Raw genomic sequence first — 19,427 nt, 5'->3', positions numbered from 1 at the left:
CGTGAAATAACCTTGGAAGCATTTGTAGCAATACAGAATACACATCAATTTTGAAGTATTTGGTTTATTCGCCACGGGCGGTGTGTACCACATAAGTTATGACAGTAAAAGCCGAGGATATTCTGGATCATACCTGGGATTTTTTTTTGGTCTCGCAGAAGTAGCCAAAGTCGTCCGAATGATTGCAGCCCACAGCAGTACCATCACAGCAAACCCAGAATCGGTTGTTCGTTGTGAAATGATAGTTTGTCAAAAAGTTTAAAAAAGATAGAAAGAACAACGTTAGTCGTGCTCTTCCAGACCTATAAGGTGATGTTAACAAAATAAATAATGTAGCAATTGTTGAAGAGATATATATCAGTAATGAGTTTTTTTTTAGGATATAACCTATTTTCGATGACATTTTGTTACACGAGTAATACATGTTTAAATTCATTGTTTTCTTAATTATTAATAATTTTGGTTGGTGTGATTATTTTACCGCAGAGTTTTTCAAATTTGGACTAAGATTTAAAAAAAATGCTATCTCTTGAAATCTAATTTAAACAGTTCAAGAGAGGTCTCTAGTATAGTCCTCCAATGTAAGACCTAGCACATGTTAATTTTATTTTAGTGCCTTACGCCCAAAACAAATATCAGCGTAGAGGTCTTACATGTAGGACTAGTGCCTAGTACAATTGGTCCAGTTTAGGTTTGACAGATGGTGGAGTCTGTTCACACGATAATCGGATAATCGTGACCTCGACAGTCCGTCAATGAAATATTATTACTAGAGTTTCCTCTGACATTTCCTATCCAGGTTTAGATATTCTGAGATACCCCAGATTAAATGTCAGAATATCTCAAATGTGTGGAAAGGGTCAGAGGAATAGCAGAGAACTCGCCCCACGGAGAACTCGCCCTGGGAAAACAAATTCCAGGTGTCAGGAGAACTCGCCCCATGGTGGTCGGAGAAGTCGCCCCACTTTGCCTGGAGAAGTTGCCCCAAAGATCATATATAGTAATTCTGAGATGTCGCCACATGGTTGTTAAGGCTTTATATATTGCTGTTTTTCTTCAACTTAATAACTTATTAAATCTATAAAATTTGCAATTTTTCAACTTTTCCATTTGATCAACTCCGCTTCTGTACCTAACAAAAAATAAGTGTTAACTGTCCCTTTTACTCTGCTCTTCAAATCATAAAATGCATTTTATTTGGAAAAGTAGAAAGAGTATAAGCATGATGTGATGTCTGCAGTTTTATATATGAAAGGGTTCCAACCTAATAACCTAAGTCATCCTGAGACGACTTTATGGCATGGACCTCTATAACTCAAAATCGACTGAATTGGCGATGACCGTCAATAAACCAAATGGTTATAGTATCATCTCTCTAACTGAACAATTTAATCTGATGGTTCATTGAGATTTGCTAACCATTGACGAATGATACTTGAACTCGATAAAAAGCATAATTGATGCCTACTCAGGAAATGCGGTCGCTCCCGAGTTCATCATCATGGCTAATGCGCAGAATTCGGACAGTTTCTGAAAGATCACTTGTACTACACCCATCGTTTAGTTTATTTCTTCTTTTTTGTCAGTGTTCATAATTTTGCTATTTCTCAATAATAACAAACTATTAAAGTTGAATGAGAAGTTTAAAAAATATTTCACTACTAAATTACTGATGCAAAATAAACAAGATTACATTGTTTTATTATATATAAAAACACCATGATCACGCGTACTAGCGGGATTTTGTTACCTTAAATGCATATTTGAACTGCTTGACGTACTTGGGACATAATGAAAAGATCATCTTTAAAAACAAATTTAAATGTCACATTCAAATCCTGGACTAAACTGAATAATATTTCACATGGTCCGAATCAGCTTGGAAGTTTGGAGAATCAGCCAGGAAGCTGGGCCGATTCAGTCAGTAATTTGTACCGGTTCACCCTGGTCCGAGTTTGAGAGTAATTATAACATTAATGAATAATTTCTATTATCAAAATCACTCAAACAAAATGAATGCAGAATGGGAAGGAAGGGTCTATTCTACAACGAGTGGAAAACAGTCTTGTACATAAGTGTGGAAGAAAAATGCATATTCATCCGATTCAGTTAAACACAAAATCAAAGGTGAATAATAAATTGATGTTGGAAACATTGAATGACAAAACTTAAACATGTCTTTAATGTTATTTTATTTGGAATTATTTTTATTATAATTCAGAGATGGAGATACAAAAAAGTGCCAAAAAATTGTGTTGTGTTGTGATTTGGATTTTTAACGTAGCTTTAACAATTTTCCAGTCATATCGCTACGATGTCTGCAATGTGGCAGTTTATAGTGATGTCTAGCACTGGGGCATCATGCCGCAGACATGTAGCATGATGTCCCACCCAGTCACATTATCCTGACACTGGGCCGACCAGTCCTAACACTAACCTCTTAATGCTGAGCGCCAAGCAAAGCAGCTTTTAGTACTATTTTTGTAAGTCTTTGGTATGACTCGGCCAGGGATCGAACCCATGACCTCCCGCATCCGAGGTGGACGCTCTAACCACTAGGCCACCAGAGCGGTTGCCAAAAAATTGAGGATTGTTCCAGTACCCATGTTAATATAATTTTACAATATAATTATCATAGTTCAACAATGAAATAAAGTAAGGATTTCAAAACGAATACTTTTTGCTACCAACATTGAAACAGTTTTGCCTTATAACTGTCGGAGATGAACACTGATGAAAAAGAACAGCAATATTTCCCATATTATTCAGTACCAAGCATAAGATCATCTAAGAGAATGAAAAGACTTATCATTCTTTTTAATCACTATACTGTCGTCATTCATTAGATTATATAAAGACTTAATTTCGTCTTTAGAAATATTACTATGATATTACTTTTTATAAACACCAGTTAATATCTCTTTTGTGATCATGTATATATAAAAATCTAAATATGAATCATGTAAAAGATGATTTAATTCTGGTATAAAAAGTTATGTGGGTGACAAGTTTTGGGGTGACTTCTCCAACCAATTGGGGCGACTTCTCCAACCACTCTGGGGCGACTTCTCCAGATATGTTGGGGCGAGTTCTCCATGGGGTGATTTCTCCGCATACTGGATTATATCTTAACCTTATTCGCATAGCTGCCGTCTTACCTCATTGGTTGATGCCACTAAAACACTTGTGTGTTCATTAGTACTTTCAAGACTGGACTATTGTAACTCAATTCTGTCAGGTTCATCTCAGTATTTACTCCAGAAACTTCAAAAAGTTCACAACACAGCTGCTCGGATCATACTTAGAGTACCATGATCAGAGCACACCTCCCCGCTGCTCTGTATCCTACACTGGCTATCCATTCAATCCAGAATCAAACACAAAATTTGTTCTCTGTGCTACGTTTCACTGACGGACTCTATTCCAACATACCTATCCAACCTCACCCATGTGTACACACCAGCAAGATACTTACGCTCCTCTTCTGACAATCGTATACTCATTATTCCCACTATTAAAACAAAGTCATATGGACAGCGTTCTTTTGCATACCAGGGCCCAGCAACGTGGAATGAATTGCCCACTGAACTTAGACACAAACACACAGTGATCACATTCAAGAGTGCTCTCAAAACTCACTTTTTTCAACTGCAAGAACAAAATTAAAGACTTATTAATGTTTCCTAACTTAAATATTATCAGCATGTTTTTTATTTTTTTTATGTTTTCTAATTTCATGGTGTTTGTGTTTGTAATCATATCATTATATATGTTTTTTTATCTTATAGGTGTTGTCTAATGTTGTAAATCGCTTAGAGCTTCTAAAGATTAGGAGCTATACAAAGTCCTCATTATTATTATTATTATTAGGAAAAAACTGTTCACCATGTGCATGATCTGCAGAAAGCTATTTAAATGGCCACTATGCATAATTCATGTAAATATAGCCATAAAGCTGGTAGCAATTTCTCAATCAACTGGCCTAATCCATATGACAATTACTTACTTAGTGTGATGGATGTTTTCACATTAAAGAATTCAAATTAAAGCTGTCACTGACAGTGTCAGAAATTATAAGAATGCTTCTTTTCTCTATTGATTAACTTAAATACCATTTTGCAAGTTGCAATAGGTAAAGCTTGTGGCAGCAGTAACAATTTTAGGAGATGCAATACCAGACATATATTCAATACCTTTCAGAAGATTGTCCACATTGATTTGCAAAGAATTACATTTTTGTACATCTAAACAATCTAATTTACCTGGCCCATCTGTACTCCAAGTGAAGTGCCCATTGGGCTTGTAAAAAGCAATCTAATTTACCTGGCCCATCTGTACTTCAAGTGAAGTGCCCATTGGGCTTGTAAAAAGCATTCAAATTTGCCTGGCCCATCTGTACTCCAAGTGAAGTGCCCATTGGGCTTGTAAAAAACAATCTAATTTACCTGAAAAAACTTGATAACACTGACTAAATGTGGAATTTTATTTTCAAGATTGAAAGACTAGTAAATTATTGATCCCCATGTATGCCCCTTACATTTATAAAGATCATCTACTATACCTCTATCAAAATCTGTAAACATTTTGTACAAAGTGAAGCATGTGCCCAATAAATTGAGAACAGGTTGCCAGGGTTACCTACAGTTAGTGCTTACTTGGTTTTAACATACATGTGATTCTTCCAGAGGTAGGACAAAATACTGTTTGGGGATTTATGTTCATTACAAAAACCGGCCAGAACTTGTCCAGTGTGTATTGGAACTGTTCCAAGAGTTCTTTCAACCAGTGCAGTGATGCGAGGCTGAGTGATGAGATTAATGCTAGCATGTATACGCAACAGACTATTAAATGATTAATTTATTGTTGTAATCTGGAGAATTTAGGCCAAGTACAGCATGTTTGTTGAGGTATTATATGTAAGAAAGGGACCAAAAATAGTCTTTGATTAAACATTGTCCGTCCTTTGATGGAGGTGAAATAAAAAGAAAAGACTGCTCATAAAATGATTTCATCAGAAACACTTGAGTAATTATTTTGATTTTTTTAAAGGTGTTGTTTAATTGCTATTGCATTGTTCAACTTCAAGCAGTTTCAGGTTAATGTTTAATGAGTAATAACTGAGCTGTGTCTTGCTCATGCTTTACACCAGTGTAATTCAACACTGGTTAAATATATTAAGAGGCACATGTGAGCAACATCAAAAGTGTAATGAAAAACTGTATGGAGCAAAATTAAAAATGTAATGAAAAACTGTATAAAGCAACATCAAAAGTGTAATGAAAAAAACTATAAAACGCCATCATAAGTGTAATGAAAAACTATGAACAACATCAAAAGTGTAATGAAAAAACTATAAAACACCATCATAAGTGTAATGAAAAACTATGAACAACATTAAAAGTGTAATGAAAAAGTGTATAAAGCAACATCAAAAGTGTAATGACAGACTATAAAGTAACATCAAAAGTGTAATAAAAAATTGTAAAAGCAACATCAAAAGTGTAATGAAAAACTATGAACAACATCAAAAGTGTAATGAAAAACTATGAACATCAAAAGTATAATGAAAAACTATGAACAGCATCAAAAGTGTGATAAAAAACTATAAAGCAACATCAAAAGTGTACTGAAAAACTATGAAGCAACATCAAAAGTGTAATGAAAAACTGTATGAACAACATCAAAAGTGTAAGGAAAAACTGAACAACATCAAAAGTGTAAGGAAAATCTGTATAAAGCAACATCAAAAGTGTAAGGAAAAACTAAAAAGCAACATCAAAATTGTAATGAAAAACTATGAACAACATCAAAAGTATAATGAAAAACTATGAACATCAAAAGTATAATGAAAAACTATGAACAAGATCAAAAGTATAATGAAAAACTGTATGAACAACATCAAAAATGTAATGAAAAACTATGGACAACATCAAAAGTGTAATGAAAAACTATAAAGCAACATCAAAAGTGTAATGAAAAACTATAAAGTGTCATCAACAGTGTTATGAAAAACTGATAAAGCAACATCAAAAGTGTAATGAAAAAACTGTGAAGCAAAATCAAAAGTAATGGAAAACTGGATAAAGCAACATCAAAAGTGTAATGAAAATACTATATGAAACAAGACAAAAACAATGCTGATCTGATTAGTAAGGAGGACATTGGAGCAGTTAGACAATGACTGACCTCAGTACCTGGAGGAAAACATTGCTTTGCATGAAATATTTTGAGATCGGAATAATCAGATGTAAGTTTGATATGATTTTGTTTTTTATCTTTAATATTTGAGGTAAAGCAGTTGCAAAGTTGTGTGAGAAATAACAATACAAAAATGAGGCAATTTTGAGCATATGGAAATTGTAGTCAGGGCTTGTGGAATTTGAGCCAGGGCTTTGATTTTTTTCTTCAAACCAAGGGCCCGTGTCCTGAAGTTTTTCTTTTAGCACTGCATGTTATCTTTAGTATTATCCTTTTACTGTGTTCATTGACAGTGACATACAAAGAAAACCCACTTTATGAGCAGAAACACCACAGTTACTCCTCCAGTTACCATTGATGGAGAGGCACTTGAGTTTGTGAAGGACTTGACCTAACTGGATATAAAGCTGTACCAATGTCACTTTTTGTCGATAATGCTGATATTGTATATAGCCAATTATTAAAATTGCCGATACAGATTATGAGACTGATTATTTAAGTATTATTTGTTTTATAACAATGACTGGTTCAGAAACATGAACCTATTAGTGTAATGCAAGCAGGTATTTTGCCGTGTGAGTTATAACAAGGTTGTTTATGCGGCAAGTGAATTTGAACTTCTATAAAAAAAAAAAACAGAAACCAGATAAGAAGTACATTGCTATGTATAGAAAAGAAAACAACGATCACACAAACATAAAACTTGAAAAGCTTTAAAACTAACACTGATAAAACTTATGGTTTGCCAGTTCAAGATATAAATGAATGAAAATGTATTAAGCTAGTCTTTTAACTTACATTCAGTGATGCAGATTGCCATTGCTAGATTTCAATAAATGACTAAAAAATGTTAATGACAATAACCCAATAATAATAATAAAATTAATAATACACATGCTTTTAGACTAAAGTTAGGTGTCACTGAACACTGGCTGTAGCTAATACTGAAAGTCTAGTTGAGGTAGGTTGTATTTGAGCAACATGAACATTTCTCGCCAAGTAATGATCCACGACAATCTGAAAAAATCTAGCAAGTGCCACTAAACAGCTGCTCACTCATAACGCTTGAAGCTAATGCAGACATATAGCGTCTAGCTAATTTGGCCAAGTAGGGAACTAAAACCTGTGAGCAATCCACCAGCCGTATGTGTCTTCTTCTTGTGGCAAAAGGGGGTTGGCCAGATACAATTCAAGCATCACATCAACGGTGTCAATTATGTGGGTTGTTTTGTTGACACAGGTTCGTCACAGTCCACAGAAAACAACTCCCAGAGACGTGATGTTGATGGTACAGTGGCATTTGTTTTAGTTTCAGTTTTTCTTTTATTGGTCGGGGGTTCCTCCTGCTTGTCAGTTGACGCAACTATGATTCATTCTCCTCTAAGCCATTCTTTGGATCTGGTCACAAGTTATTCTTCGCTGAATAGGCGATGTTTGAATCATGGATCCAAGATAGTGGCCAAGACAAGCTTCTTGTTGCTGGCAACATCAGAAAAGCATGTGTTCAGTGACATCAACATATCACGGCACATTGTCTGTATACCTTGACTTGCTTCATGCTCTCGAGCCAGCAACATTCAGAGCATTTTCAGCATAGGAAGAATGACAGATACTGATGTTTGGCTATCACTTACTTCCTTGGTAATGTCTACAAATGGGCCTAATGTGTCCACAGTATTGTTAATCAAGACCCACTGTTGGGCTGTTAGGCTAGGGAGGTATAAAAAGTAGCCTAAGCCTCCAAGACTTGGTTTTGTTCATATAACGAAACCAGCATAATGTATGTAGAATTCCAGCAAGTCTGGACATCCTGGACGAGTTTCTTGTGGGCAACGCCAAATTTTTCCTACTGCTCTTCGAGTTGCTGCTGTGCCAGGATGGAGTGCCAGAACTTGCTGACTATGGATCAACAGATTGCCAGAAATATCTTTAACAGCTTGTTGCGACAAAATGCCATCACTGACAACAAGCTGCACCTGTTTCTGCTGAAAGTCTTCCATCAGCCAGTGTACCATAAGACTCAACAAGGCTACTCCGATGGACATATTTTTACCATGCATCCTCGGTGAAACTAAGGTCAGATTGGGCAGAAACTAAATCACACACCTTACTTTGTATCACCTTATTCATGTCAGATATCAAAGATCTGGAAAAGTACTTCTGACTTGGAATTTTATAGCGCGGTTCTTCAACAGTGGAAAGTGGTTGCACATCTACTGCCATGAACTCTGCAGTAGCTCTGTGCCAACTAATGGCTCTCTTGTCGTCATATGCAAGTAGCTGCTTCCAACCCAGCATGGTGTAAATATTCAGAGTATGAAGGGTTGCTGCAGCTGCTGAGGTTAACGGCACAGCATCCTTTTCTTTTTTATCTGCCAGAAACAGGCCATGTTCAACAATTTGCTTGCAGCACAAGTGCTGGACAAAATTTGATGTCGTATACTTTTTAGAATCCTTTCCACCTCTGGAAATGTATGCTTTGCAAAGTGTGCAATTTGCTTTGGACTCGACTGCATTTACTTTGAAGTAATTCCAGACTATACTTGAGTGTTTCGAGTTCGACATTATGCATAGGCTTGTTAGTATATTTAATAGCGTACAATCACCAGTCAATATTAATAATTCAATATATTCGCACTCTTGAAACTATGTTTCAAATCAAGTAAGTTACTACTAAGTTGTCCACGTGGCTGGATGGATGCACACACCATGCTTTGAGTCGCGCACTGAAGCAGCTCAGTGGCTGGGGTATCCAGGGGTAATGTTGCCGGCGCTGGCATGCCAATATCAATGCTGTATAATATTTATATGTCAGCATTCAGCTGCTTCAGCATGCGACCACTATTCATTGATTAGCAGCATTGCAGTACTGGCTAAATAACATTAACTATAGTGAGTCATAGTTTTGTAGTAGTTGGAAAATTTGCTAGCTTTCTAATCTGCCTAGCTATCTGCTAATGTGTATGCTGGAAGTTCAACAGCCACACACGGCCTCATTGGTTGGTTGGCTGCTGTGATTGGGATGAGTGCATGAATGGTATTGATAATATGTTGTGTGTAGACAATCAGCAGTAGTTTACAGCAAGTGTGTTAAAAAGTATTTACATTTAAGAATATATTATCTTTCAATTAACCCCCAAATAAAATGTTTATTCCTTAATTTCCACTATTTAATTCTGACTTAAAATTCAAGCCATGTCAAGATGAATGTTATGATTGAATTTATATTTTGGAAATTTGTTTCCATCAGCACCGATTATTTATGCCGATGCCGATTATACAGATTGTTCTAATAATCGGCCCGATTATGAGTATGGCAGATTAATCGGTACAGCTTTACCTGGATAGCCTAATTAGCCAGAAAAGACATCAAGGCCAGGTAAAGTAAAGCCAGAGGTGCTTTCAGCAGACTCCACCCTATACAGAAAATAAAACAATGTAACCTCAAGACAAAGATGAGACTTTACAACAGCACCATAAAGTCAGTAATGTTGTGTGGCTCCAGGTGTTGGAGAATGGTGAAGACAGACATGAGCAAAGTAAATTCATTGCACCATAGTGGCCTCTGTAAAACCTGCAGCATCTATTGGCTAAACAAGTAGTCAAGGGGTCTGCAGGTTGGAACCCCTGGTAGGAGCCCATGGGGCAAAGCCCTCTGAAAATCCTACATGAAAAGAAAATTTGCTATCAGGAAATGTTACAGTTGTTATGTGATAAATATTAGGAGTCACATGTGTCAGCTCTGCTCAGCTATGCACCACCCCAACAAATTCTCCCCTTGTTAGGTGGTTTGCCATTGTAGTTGCCTATTCTTGATCAAACACACATATTCTATGTCTGTCTCAAATTACATCATTACAGTTCATGATTTAATTAATCTAATAGTATTTATTCATGTGTCTAAACTGTCAGATAAACTTTCCAAGTGGGTTTTTTGTTTAGCCATTACCATATAAGGCAATATAGTACAGTATGTTACAAAAAATTTGATTGGGTTTGATACCATATACTTGTAAACTTCCTTTAGCTACATAAAAAACTGTCACATGTCTGTCTGTGAGATCCCTTTTCTTCACAGTGTGTGATCAAAGGCATATAATGTGTCAATTTAAAGGTGAAAGATACTGCTACCATAAGTGTTTTGTGATGTGTTGACAAAAGTTAAACATTAGCTACAGACAAGTAGTATGGACGGATCACTTAGTAAGATGTTTAGTAGCCTCTTGCCAGTAGAAATCAATCAGCACTCAGCTACAGGATTAGTTGGAAATAATCTCAGAACTCTTCTATAGGTAAGATCAAATTAATCATCAGATGTTTGTTATGGATAAAATATAAATTTCCACCATTATTATTAAAATGATCACTTTTTATTAATATTTTCTTAGTTACCCAATCAGAGTTTCACATTGAGAAAAATGGTTGTCTGACATTAATGTTTGGTCATCCAGAGCTCCCAGGCTATGGGTTTTTCTTCTCTTGTGATGTCAGTGCATTGTACTTTAATATCTTGTTTAAATGTACAGAGGGATTCATTCATCATGATTTTTAGCTTGTATTAAGTGCACATTGTGTTAGTGCTTATTCATCAAAAATACTGAATGTACATCGTAGGATTTTCAACAGTCAAGGTAAAAAAATAAAGTTTAAAATTTCTAAACATTGTTTTTGTTATATTCGCTCTTCAGGATGGCTACTCTAGAGTTAGACCCAGTGTTTGTGAAAGCTCTTAAGTTGTTACACTCCAAGGCAAAGGATTCCACTGAACAGCTGAAACAAATGCTTGATGATGCTATTGCACAGAGAAGGGGACAAACTAAGGTCAGAATTAAATGTTACATGTATATCACTTAGTTCGTTTGTATTGAATAGCCAGTCATTCAAAATAGGAGTAATGTACAGTCCTGCTTATCTTTGATTTGATTGTTTTTTGCTTGCTTAAATTCAGATTTAATGTTTATGAATTCCTTCTACACATTTAAGAAGAAACTTCTCTTTGAAGAGTTCAAATAAATTTGTATCCTTGTGGTATATTTAGAGATATTTTCTGTATTGTGACTTATCAAGATGGGTCTGTTATGTCTTTAATTCTTAACATGTGTAACAGAAAGAAGGGAACCACCAAGTTTAGTAAAATTTGAACAAATAAATTATTTCTCTGAGTTACATAATGATAATTGAAGAAACACTTGCAGAATTGTGAATTAAATCCCAAATAATTCTAAATGTTCTATCACAAGTCTGAAAGTCTAGAATGTTCTGAATGAATTCCCATAGTTTTTAATGACCTGATGTACCACAATGATGCAGTCCAGAATGTCTTTGAATGAGCTGTCATTAATAGTGTTTTATTACCAAAATTAATGAACACATTGTAATTCAAATGAATAATTGAAATTAATAATTCTTCTTAGAATTATATCTGAACACAACTACAAACTCTGATCATAGATTCCCAAAGACTGATATGAAACAGAAAGGAATAATTGTTTACGAAACCTTTCTATATTCAAATCCACTTGCCTAAGACAAAATAGATCGTTCTGGAATTCCAAACATTCAAGTGGAAAATTCCACCAAATTTGCTTCCAGAACATTCTAATCTCATCAGCAAGGTTCAGACTTGAACACAAATTTTAGTAAATATTTTATTTACCACTTTTTACCATTACAAAAATCAGGTAGGCACAATCTGCAATTATGGACAAAGGTCAATAACAGAATGTAAATTAAATATACATAACAGGTCTTAGAAGTTCAGTCAAACCCCACTGTGACTTATCCAAATGGGTTTTAGAAGTTCAGTCAGAGTAGTACAAATTTTTCTGAAAAACAGATCATTATTAATTTTAAACACAGTTAACCATCAATAAATTGTTCTTGGCAGCTGATAACGCATCTACTCTTTGAAACTGCTGTTTTGTTTGTTTGTTTTTCTCCTCCATGTAGCCCTTTTGATATTGTTGTCTTACATGAAAGTAATTTTCTCATATCACTTTCATTCTTTTATTTATTTTGTTTCAACTTGTCATTTTCATGATGACCATAAGTAGATTCTTAAAGACACTTTTAAATTTTAATTAGTCAAGTGATGAGAATGAGAAAGCTTCCTTCAAGGCATCAGTTGAGAAGAGTATTAGTAAAGAAGAGGACACATTGAAGAGAAGAGAGACAGGGGATAAACGATCTTTTGACAAGGTACAATTTATAGCTGTATTCTTTAATTGCCTCCATGCATGGTCCACATGTATCAAAAACATGTGGGGTATTCAAATTTGTTTTTGTTTTGGGTTTAATGACATGTCTCAACTCAATATAGGATATACATGGTAGCCAGTACAACTGATGGAGGAAGAATCATTAAAACCCCAGTAAGAACCACCAACCCACAGGAAGCTACTTGCAAAGTTTTTCACATACCCACTTTGGCCAAGCCCAAGACTCAAACCCACAGGGACAGAGGTGAGATAGCAGTGATTGGTAAAGACAAGATCTTCAGACCGCTCTGTCACCCAGGGACCCTATATAAGATTCGTAAAATGTTGCTAGTACCAGAAACTTGTATATATTATATCTTGCTTGCTTTCTTGTAGTGAGAAAAGTGGCTCTGTGATTAGCATTTTCCTCTCATGTTTCTGTGGTTTTTGTTTAGCTTGGCATCCAGGACTTAAATTAACTTTTTTCAATCCTTTCATTCTTTTGTGAATGGAGAAATAATATCGATATGCAGATTCCTGTTTCATCTGGCATACTTTTGTATGACATTGTGTTATTTTTTTTATTACTATAATCTGCACTGTAAACAATGAGTATTTGAGTAAGAAGGCACTATGGCACATTTTCTTAAGTTTAAAATGTAATTTTGTTTATCATTTAGAGTAAAACCTACAAGTACAGCTGAATTGGTATTTTCTGTTTATAACTGAAGTTTAATTTTGAATGGGCAATGAAATATGGTATTTGATTCCAACTCCAAAATTACAAAACATTGCAATGACAAGAAGTAAATATAAAATATCATGTTTTATTCCTGTCTTGTAATTTCTTTTGAAAATCTCAACTCAAAATTATATTTAGGTATCACAGTTGCTAGTGTGACAGATTTTTTAATAAAGTCACATGACTTCAACTCACTGATTGGAATTTTAATGCATGACTTGATTGGCAATATAGTTTTCAGCAGAGTAAAAGTGACTTCTTCACTATTACTTGGCTGAGAGGCAAATGCATGGTACATACTTTTAGACAGGAAAATATATAATGAATAATTGAAAGAAGGAAATTCAATGAGAATTATGAAATTGTATGTTAAGTAATGAAATTATGAGTTGAGACAATGATCTTTAAATACATGTTTTCTTAGACAGGTGCTCAGTATGTGATTGATATTCATTAGATAGTCATTATAGATCTATGTCAAGTAATATTACCAAAAACTCTTATTCTTGGAATATTCTGTGATCAAATTTACAACAAAAGTAATTAAGCATTATTTGTAGCCAGGAAAATATAGTAACAGTGTTTCAAAAGATAGATATGACAACAATACAGATTTTCATCAGAGCAAAAATATGACATCTTCATTGTAACATGGACAAATGGCAAAATTGCAGAATGACAATTTTCCTACTCACACATGCACATGAAGGGGTTATGGTATAATGTAATATCTGTATGCAACAATATTATCAGTACAGCTGTTCTTGTTTTACCCCTAACTTTTCATTAGTTGAACTGATAGTGGAACTAGCTTTGTTGATTGAAAACCTAATATTTAAATAAGAACTTCCACTGCAACTAGTCAAATGCTTGTTCTAGTGTGGCAGATAGTCAGTCATTAGTGAACCTCAAGTAAGTGGGCAAAATGCAATAGTGGAAATCACTGGTTTTAAACAAAACCAAAATGGTGAAATTGATAAATCACTATACTTCGGTATGAGTGCTTTGAAATTGTATAATACTGGGTTGTTAGTGGCTGTGTATAATACTGAAGTGGGGGTGGCTGAGTATAATACTGGGGTATTGGGGAGGAGGCTGCATACATGTATTTCACTACTTTCATGCATCACCACTGTCCATCGGGGACATCCATTAATTATGTCAACAATTTTTAGGCAATTTTTTTACCCTCCCCTCCCCCCCTTGTCAACAACTATCAAACTTTCAGTGACCCCCCCCCAATAAAATTTTACCCCACCCCCACTACAAACTAACAATATTTTATATGGCTGGCTTTTATGCTAAAAATATGCTAAAAATAGAATTATGGAAATTAAAAGGTCTACAAATAAATTTTAATACATTTTTTTTACTTGTTTAACAGATTTCAAATTGACTATAACACTTTGATTTCATGAAAAAATCGAGAGTTTATATTCTAGCTTCTGTCATCTTCCCATAGGGAAGCCAAATGTTCCTGAATTGTTATAATGGGCATAGTGGCCGACTTTTTGTAAAAAATAACATTGTTGACGTCAATTTATCTTGAACTCCCCCCTCCCCATGTCAACAATTGTCAAACTTCTTCAAACCCCCTCCCCCCATTTTGTTGACATAGTAGGACGACCCCATCTGTGAATATTGGCCCCAGTTTGTACACTATGTCTATTCTTTAAAAATTGGTTTGTAAATCAGATCCAGTCCTTACACATGAAATTAACAGTATGTGAAGCCTGTCAGTCTTTGCAGATTGTCAAATCTAGTTTCAGTTGTTAAATTGAAGTGATTTTGGTTTTTCATGACTTGTATCTGCAGTCTTTCTTTTCTTACCTGACTATAAGCATGAATGGGTTCAAGACTCAGGCTTGGCCAATGGGGTATGTGAGAAAGCTTGCTTGTAACTTCCTGTGAGTTGTTGGTTGTTATTCTGGATTCTTCCTCTACAAACTGCCATGTATAGCTAAGCCTATATTGCACTTAAAAATAGCATTAGACCCAAAACAAAACAACAACCCCTAGCTTTTTTTTTAAAACTGAGGGGAAACACAGTTGTTGAACATTTTTTATTATAATGACACATATAGTGTGCTTCACTATAACACAGTTCTGTATATAACATGGTAGTGCTATGAACCCCAAAATCAAAATTATAAAAATTTTAATCAAAAAATTATAAAATTTTCTACATCTATCTACTGAAACTGTTACATAAAAATCTACATGTACTTGATCTGGACATTACTAGAATGTGTTTTTATGGTCATGATTTAACTCTAATTAGTCGCTGTCGTGTTTTTATGGTCATGATTTAACTCTAATTAGTCGCTGTCGTGTTTTTATGGTCATAATTTAACTCTAATTAGTCGCTGTCATGTTTTTATGGTCATGATTTAATTCTAATTAGTCGCTGTCATGTTTTTATGGTCATGATTTAACTCTAATTAGTCGCTGTCGTGTTTTTATGGTCATGATATAACTCTAATTAGTCGCTGTCGTGTTTTTATGGTCATAATTTAACTCTAATTAGTCGCTGTCATGTTTTTATGGTCATGATTTAACTCTAATTAGTCACTGTCATGTTTTTATGGTCATGATTTAACTCTAATTAGTCGCTGTCGTGTTTTTATGGTCATGATTTAACTCTAATTAGTCGCTGTCATGTTTTTATGGTCATGATTTAACTCTAATTAGTCGCTGTCATGTTTTTATGGTCATGATTTAACTCTAATTAGTCGCTGTCGTGTTTTTATGGTCATGATTTAACTCTAATTAGTCGCTGTCATGTTTTTATGGTCATGATTTAACTCTAATTAGTCACTGTCGTGTTTTTATGGTCGTGATTTAACTCTAATTAGTCACTGTTGTGTTTTTATGGTCATGATTTAACTCTAGTCGCTGTCATATTCAGGCAAAGTAAGATATTGTATTCTTAACATGCTACTGCACACATGAAATTACACATATCTCTAATAAGACATAATTGTCACTGGTCCATATCAACTATTGTATTTGGCTAAAGCACACAGGACTGTCTAATCTACCTTTAGCACTAAAGCCACCCCAGCAGATCATTGACTTTATCTCTGTAAACACAGCTCACTGATTATTCAGAAGACCAGATTATTGTCAGCTATTGCTTATTGACATGCGGAAACAGATCGAAGAAAGAATTAGCTGTGGCATGTCTTTTGAACTTGCCGCTGCTTTCTATGATCTGTTTCAGTGCAGCATAAGAGACAGATGATCATTTGCATACCTTAAAGTACAGATAAGGTCTATTCAAACAATTATGTGTCATGTTCCAGTGAAATCAAAATTTCACTTTCTCAGTATTTACAAGTAAATTAAGACATTGAATCTTGCAGTGGAGACATCCAGGAAAAAGAATTCTTATTTTGCCAATAGGATTGTGATTTTAAGGGATTCATGGAGGATACTGTTGAAGCTAACACTTGCTACGAGGACATTTTAACTCGGTTGATGATGTTTCAGCACTGGAACAAAATTTGTGAGGACTATCATACTGTTGAATCTAAGACTGATGCTGACATCATTCTGTTCTTCCTAGGTGTCAGAAGAAAAAATTTACATGCCAGTCAACAAGAAATAGGATCTACTACTGACAGCGATAATGAAGACCCGCCGGAAAAAAACAAATGCTGTTTCCAAAGCCTTAAAGAATTCGATAAAGGACTGATGTGGCTAGAAACCTAGAACATTGAGCCCTTGAAAATTACACAGCTGACAAATATCATAGACTTTGTTATAAAAAAAAACAAAAAGCAAGAATAATCTGGTTTAAACAAAAATAATAAAAACACAAAATACTTTTAGTAGGAAAGGCATGTGAGTGAATGCTGTTTATTTTATTTGGATTAATACTTTTTGTGAGCAACATGTTTGCTTCATATATCATTTGATTTCAAATGAATTACATGCATATATGTAAATATGTCATTTTTTCTGTCATTCCTTCTGGAAAAGTGTGCTGTACATAATGTGATATCACTCAGTCACTAATCATCATAAGTAACTAGTTTTAATATTAGTTGTTGTTGTTGTAGGGTTTAACACCAATTTTTCAGCACACAATAGGCTCTACATGGCGGCCAGTATTCATGGTGGAGGAAGAACATGGGAAATTCCCAGAAAAGAACCACCGACCCTTGAGAAGCTACTGGCAAGCTTATTCACATACCCACATTGGCCAAATTCGAGACTCAAACCTACACAGACAGAGGTGAGATGGCAGTAATCCGTAACGGAGAGTGCTTTAGACCACTCGGCCGCTTGGGGCCCCTTTCATATTAGTACCCCTTCTTCAGCCACATTGAGGCCATCAGCATTGTAGCTAATGTAACTGATGCTTTGAACTGAAAATGAGATATTTTATTATTAAAAACATTGCTATTACTTGTTACAGATAAATTCTCCTTTATTTAATTGCAAAATGGGTGTAGAAGTGGTAAATATATGATTTTGATCTCCAAATTATAAAGTAAGGATTTTTAACATCAGGCTGCATTGGCCTGAACAGCAGCCTAAATTTAATTATTTTTTCAAGTGATTGCAACATTATTAATCACTTTAAACTTCATGCAGATGTATATAGAAATTATAACTGGCAATTGTATTTATTAAAATGAGGTGTTTATATCATTGTTTTTAATCATATGTATGACAATATGGGTTAGAAGAAAGCAATCTAAAGTTTGGCATAACTTTTTATAACTATTTAAAAACACTGCAAAACTTCCTGCTAGTTTGACCAGATCAACAGAACTAGCAGAAATCTACATAATGCCTACAAGATACCATCGCTTCAATGGATAGTTAAAAATTTAGTGTCTTGTCCAAGAACCATCAAAGATTTGATCCTTTTTACCAAAACTATCAGATCTGCTGCATCTTCATAAAATCAAATTGCTGCATTTTAAAAAATTTGCACTGATGAATTCTTTTGATGTTGCACAGGAATCAATGACAGAAGTTAGATTTGTGTTAGGTTTAGAACTTATGATTTTCTGTTTTTGCTGCATTTATATACATTAATGAATTTTACTAATAGCTTGCTGTGTATCATAAGAAAATTTAGCATGCAAGCTTTCCTATCGAACAATGGCATCTGATTACAGAGGTTAGATTGGTCTGTGTTTGGGTGAATACCATTTAGATTGTTGTATCCTCTGCCTATAAATTGAGTTCGTGTGGAGTTTACTCAAATGAGTCCATTCATCCGTCTATTCTTCCTGTCATGTCTTCCATGTAACCAGAACAAATTAATGCAAGCATCCGTTTGACATAATTTTGATCATTCATGACTGAAAACGTTTGTTTCTTTTCTGATGTAGTAAAGTTTTCATAATCATGTCACGAAATTTAGATTTCTGATAGACACTCAATGTGTGTATCAAACAGTGATGAAGGCACTGTGTGTGTATCAAACAGTGATGTAGGCACTGTGTGTATCAAACAGTGATGAAGGCACTGTGTGTGTATCAAACAGTGACATAGGCACTGTATGTATCAAACAGTGATGTAGGCATTGTGTGTATCAAACAGTGATATAGGCACTGTGTGTGTATCAAACAGTGATGTAGGCACTGTGTGTATCAAACAGTAATGAAGGCACTGTGTGTATCAAACAGTGATATAAGCACTGTGTGTATCAAACAGTGATGAAGGCACTGTGTGTGTATCAAACAGTGACATAGGCACTGTGTGTATCAAACAGTGATGTAGGCACTGTGTGTGTATCAAACAGTGATGTAGGCACTGTGTGTATCAAACAGTGATGTAGGCACTGTGTGTATCAAACAGTGATGAAGGCACTGTGTGTGTATCAAACAGTGACATAGGCACTGTGTGTATCAAACAGTGATGTAGGCACTATGTTTGTATCAAACAGTGATGTAGGCACTGTGTGTGTATCAAACAGTGATGCGGGCACACTTGTGTATCAAACAGTGATGTAGACAGTCTACAAGTGCATCAAACTAATATTATGGAAAAGAACACCTGCTTCTTACACTCCATTGACTCACTTAAGATTCAGATGCTTGCAACAGAGAGAGGGTAGACAAAAGATTCCTTGTTTAAATTGATGCATATTATACATCTTTACCTACATATATTCAAGATATAATGGTATAGTATTGCAGTCTTGTATCAGTTTAGGCCAGTTTTTACCAATTAGTTATTTCCTCTTTCCTGAAGTACACTTTTATGATCATGTTAATTGACTGATAAATTATTATATTTTATGTTTATTCCATGGCAATGAAATTTAT

General features: G+C 34.9%; 1 protein-coding gene across 1 annotated transcript in view; it reads left to right on the top strand.

Moving 5' to 3' along the window:
* The first annotated feature begins 153 nt into the window (after positions 1–153).
* Positions 154–19,427, top strand: part of LOC149784973 (integrator complex subunit 12-like) — a 48,417-nt gene continuing 29,143 nt past the window's right edge. Inside the window, exons 1-3 of the mRNA XM_089978642.1 lie at positions 154–309; positions 10,887–11,019; positions 12,283–12,396. Of these exons, the coding sequence (XP_089834768.1) occupies positions 10,888–11,019; positions 12,283–12,396 (246 nt within the window). The 5' untranslated portion in view covers positions 154–309; position 10,887. The remainder of the gene's footprint in view (positions 310–10,886; positions 11,020–12,282; positions 12,397–19,427) is intronic.

This window comes from Sinohyriopsis cumingii, chromosome 13 (assembly GCF_028554795.1).
Source record: "Sinohyriopsis cumingii isolate HCF-2022 chromosome 13, ASM2855479v2, whole genome shotgun sequence".
Lineage (NCBI taxonomy): Eukaryota > Metazoa > Mollusca > Bivalvia > Unionida > Unionidae > Sinohyriopsis > Sinohyriopsis cumingii.
This window is presented reverse-complemented; position numbering and strand designations above follow the sequence as displayed.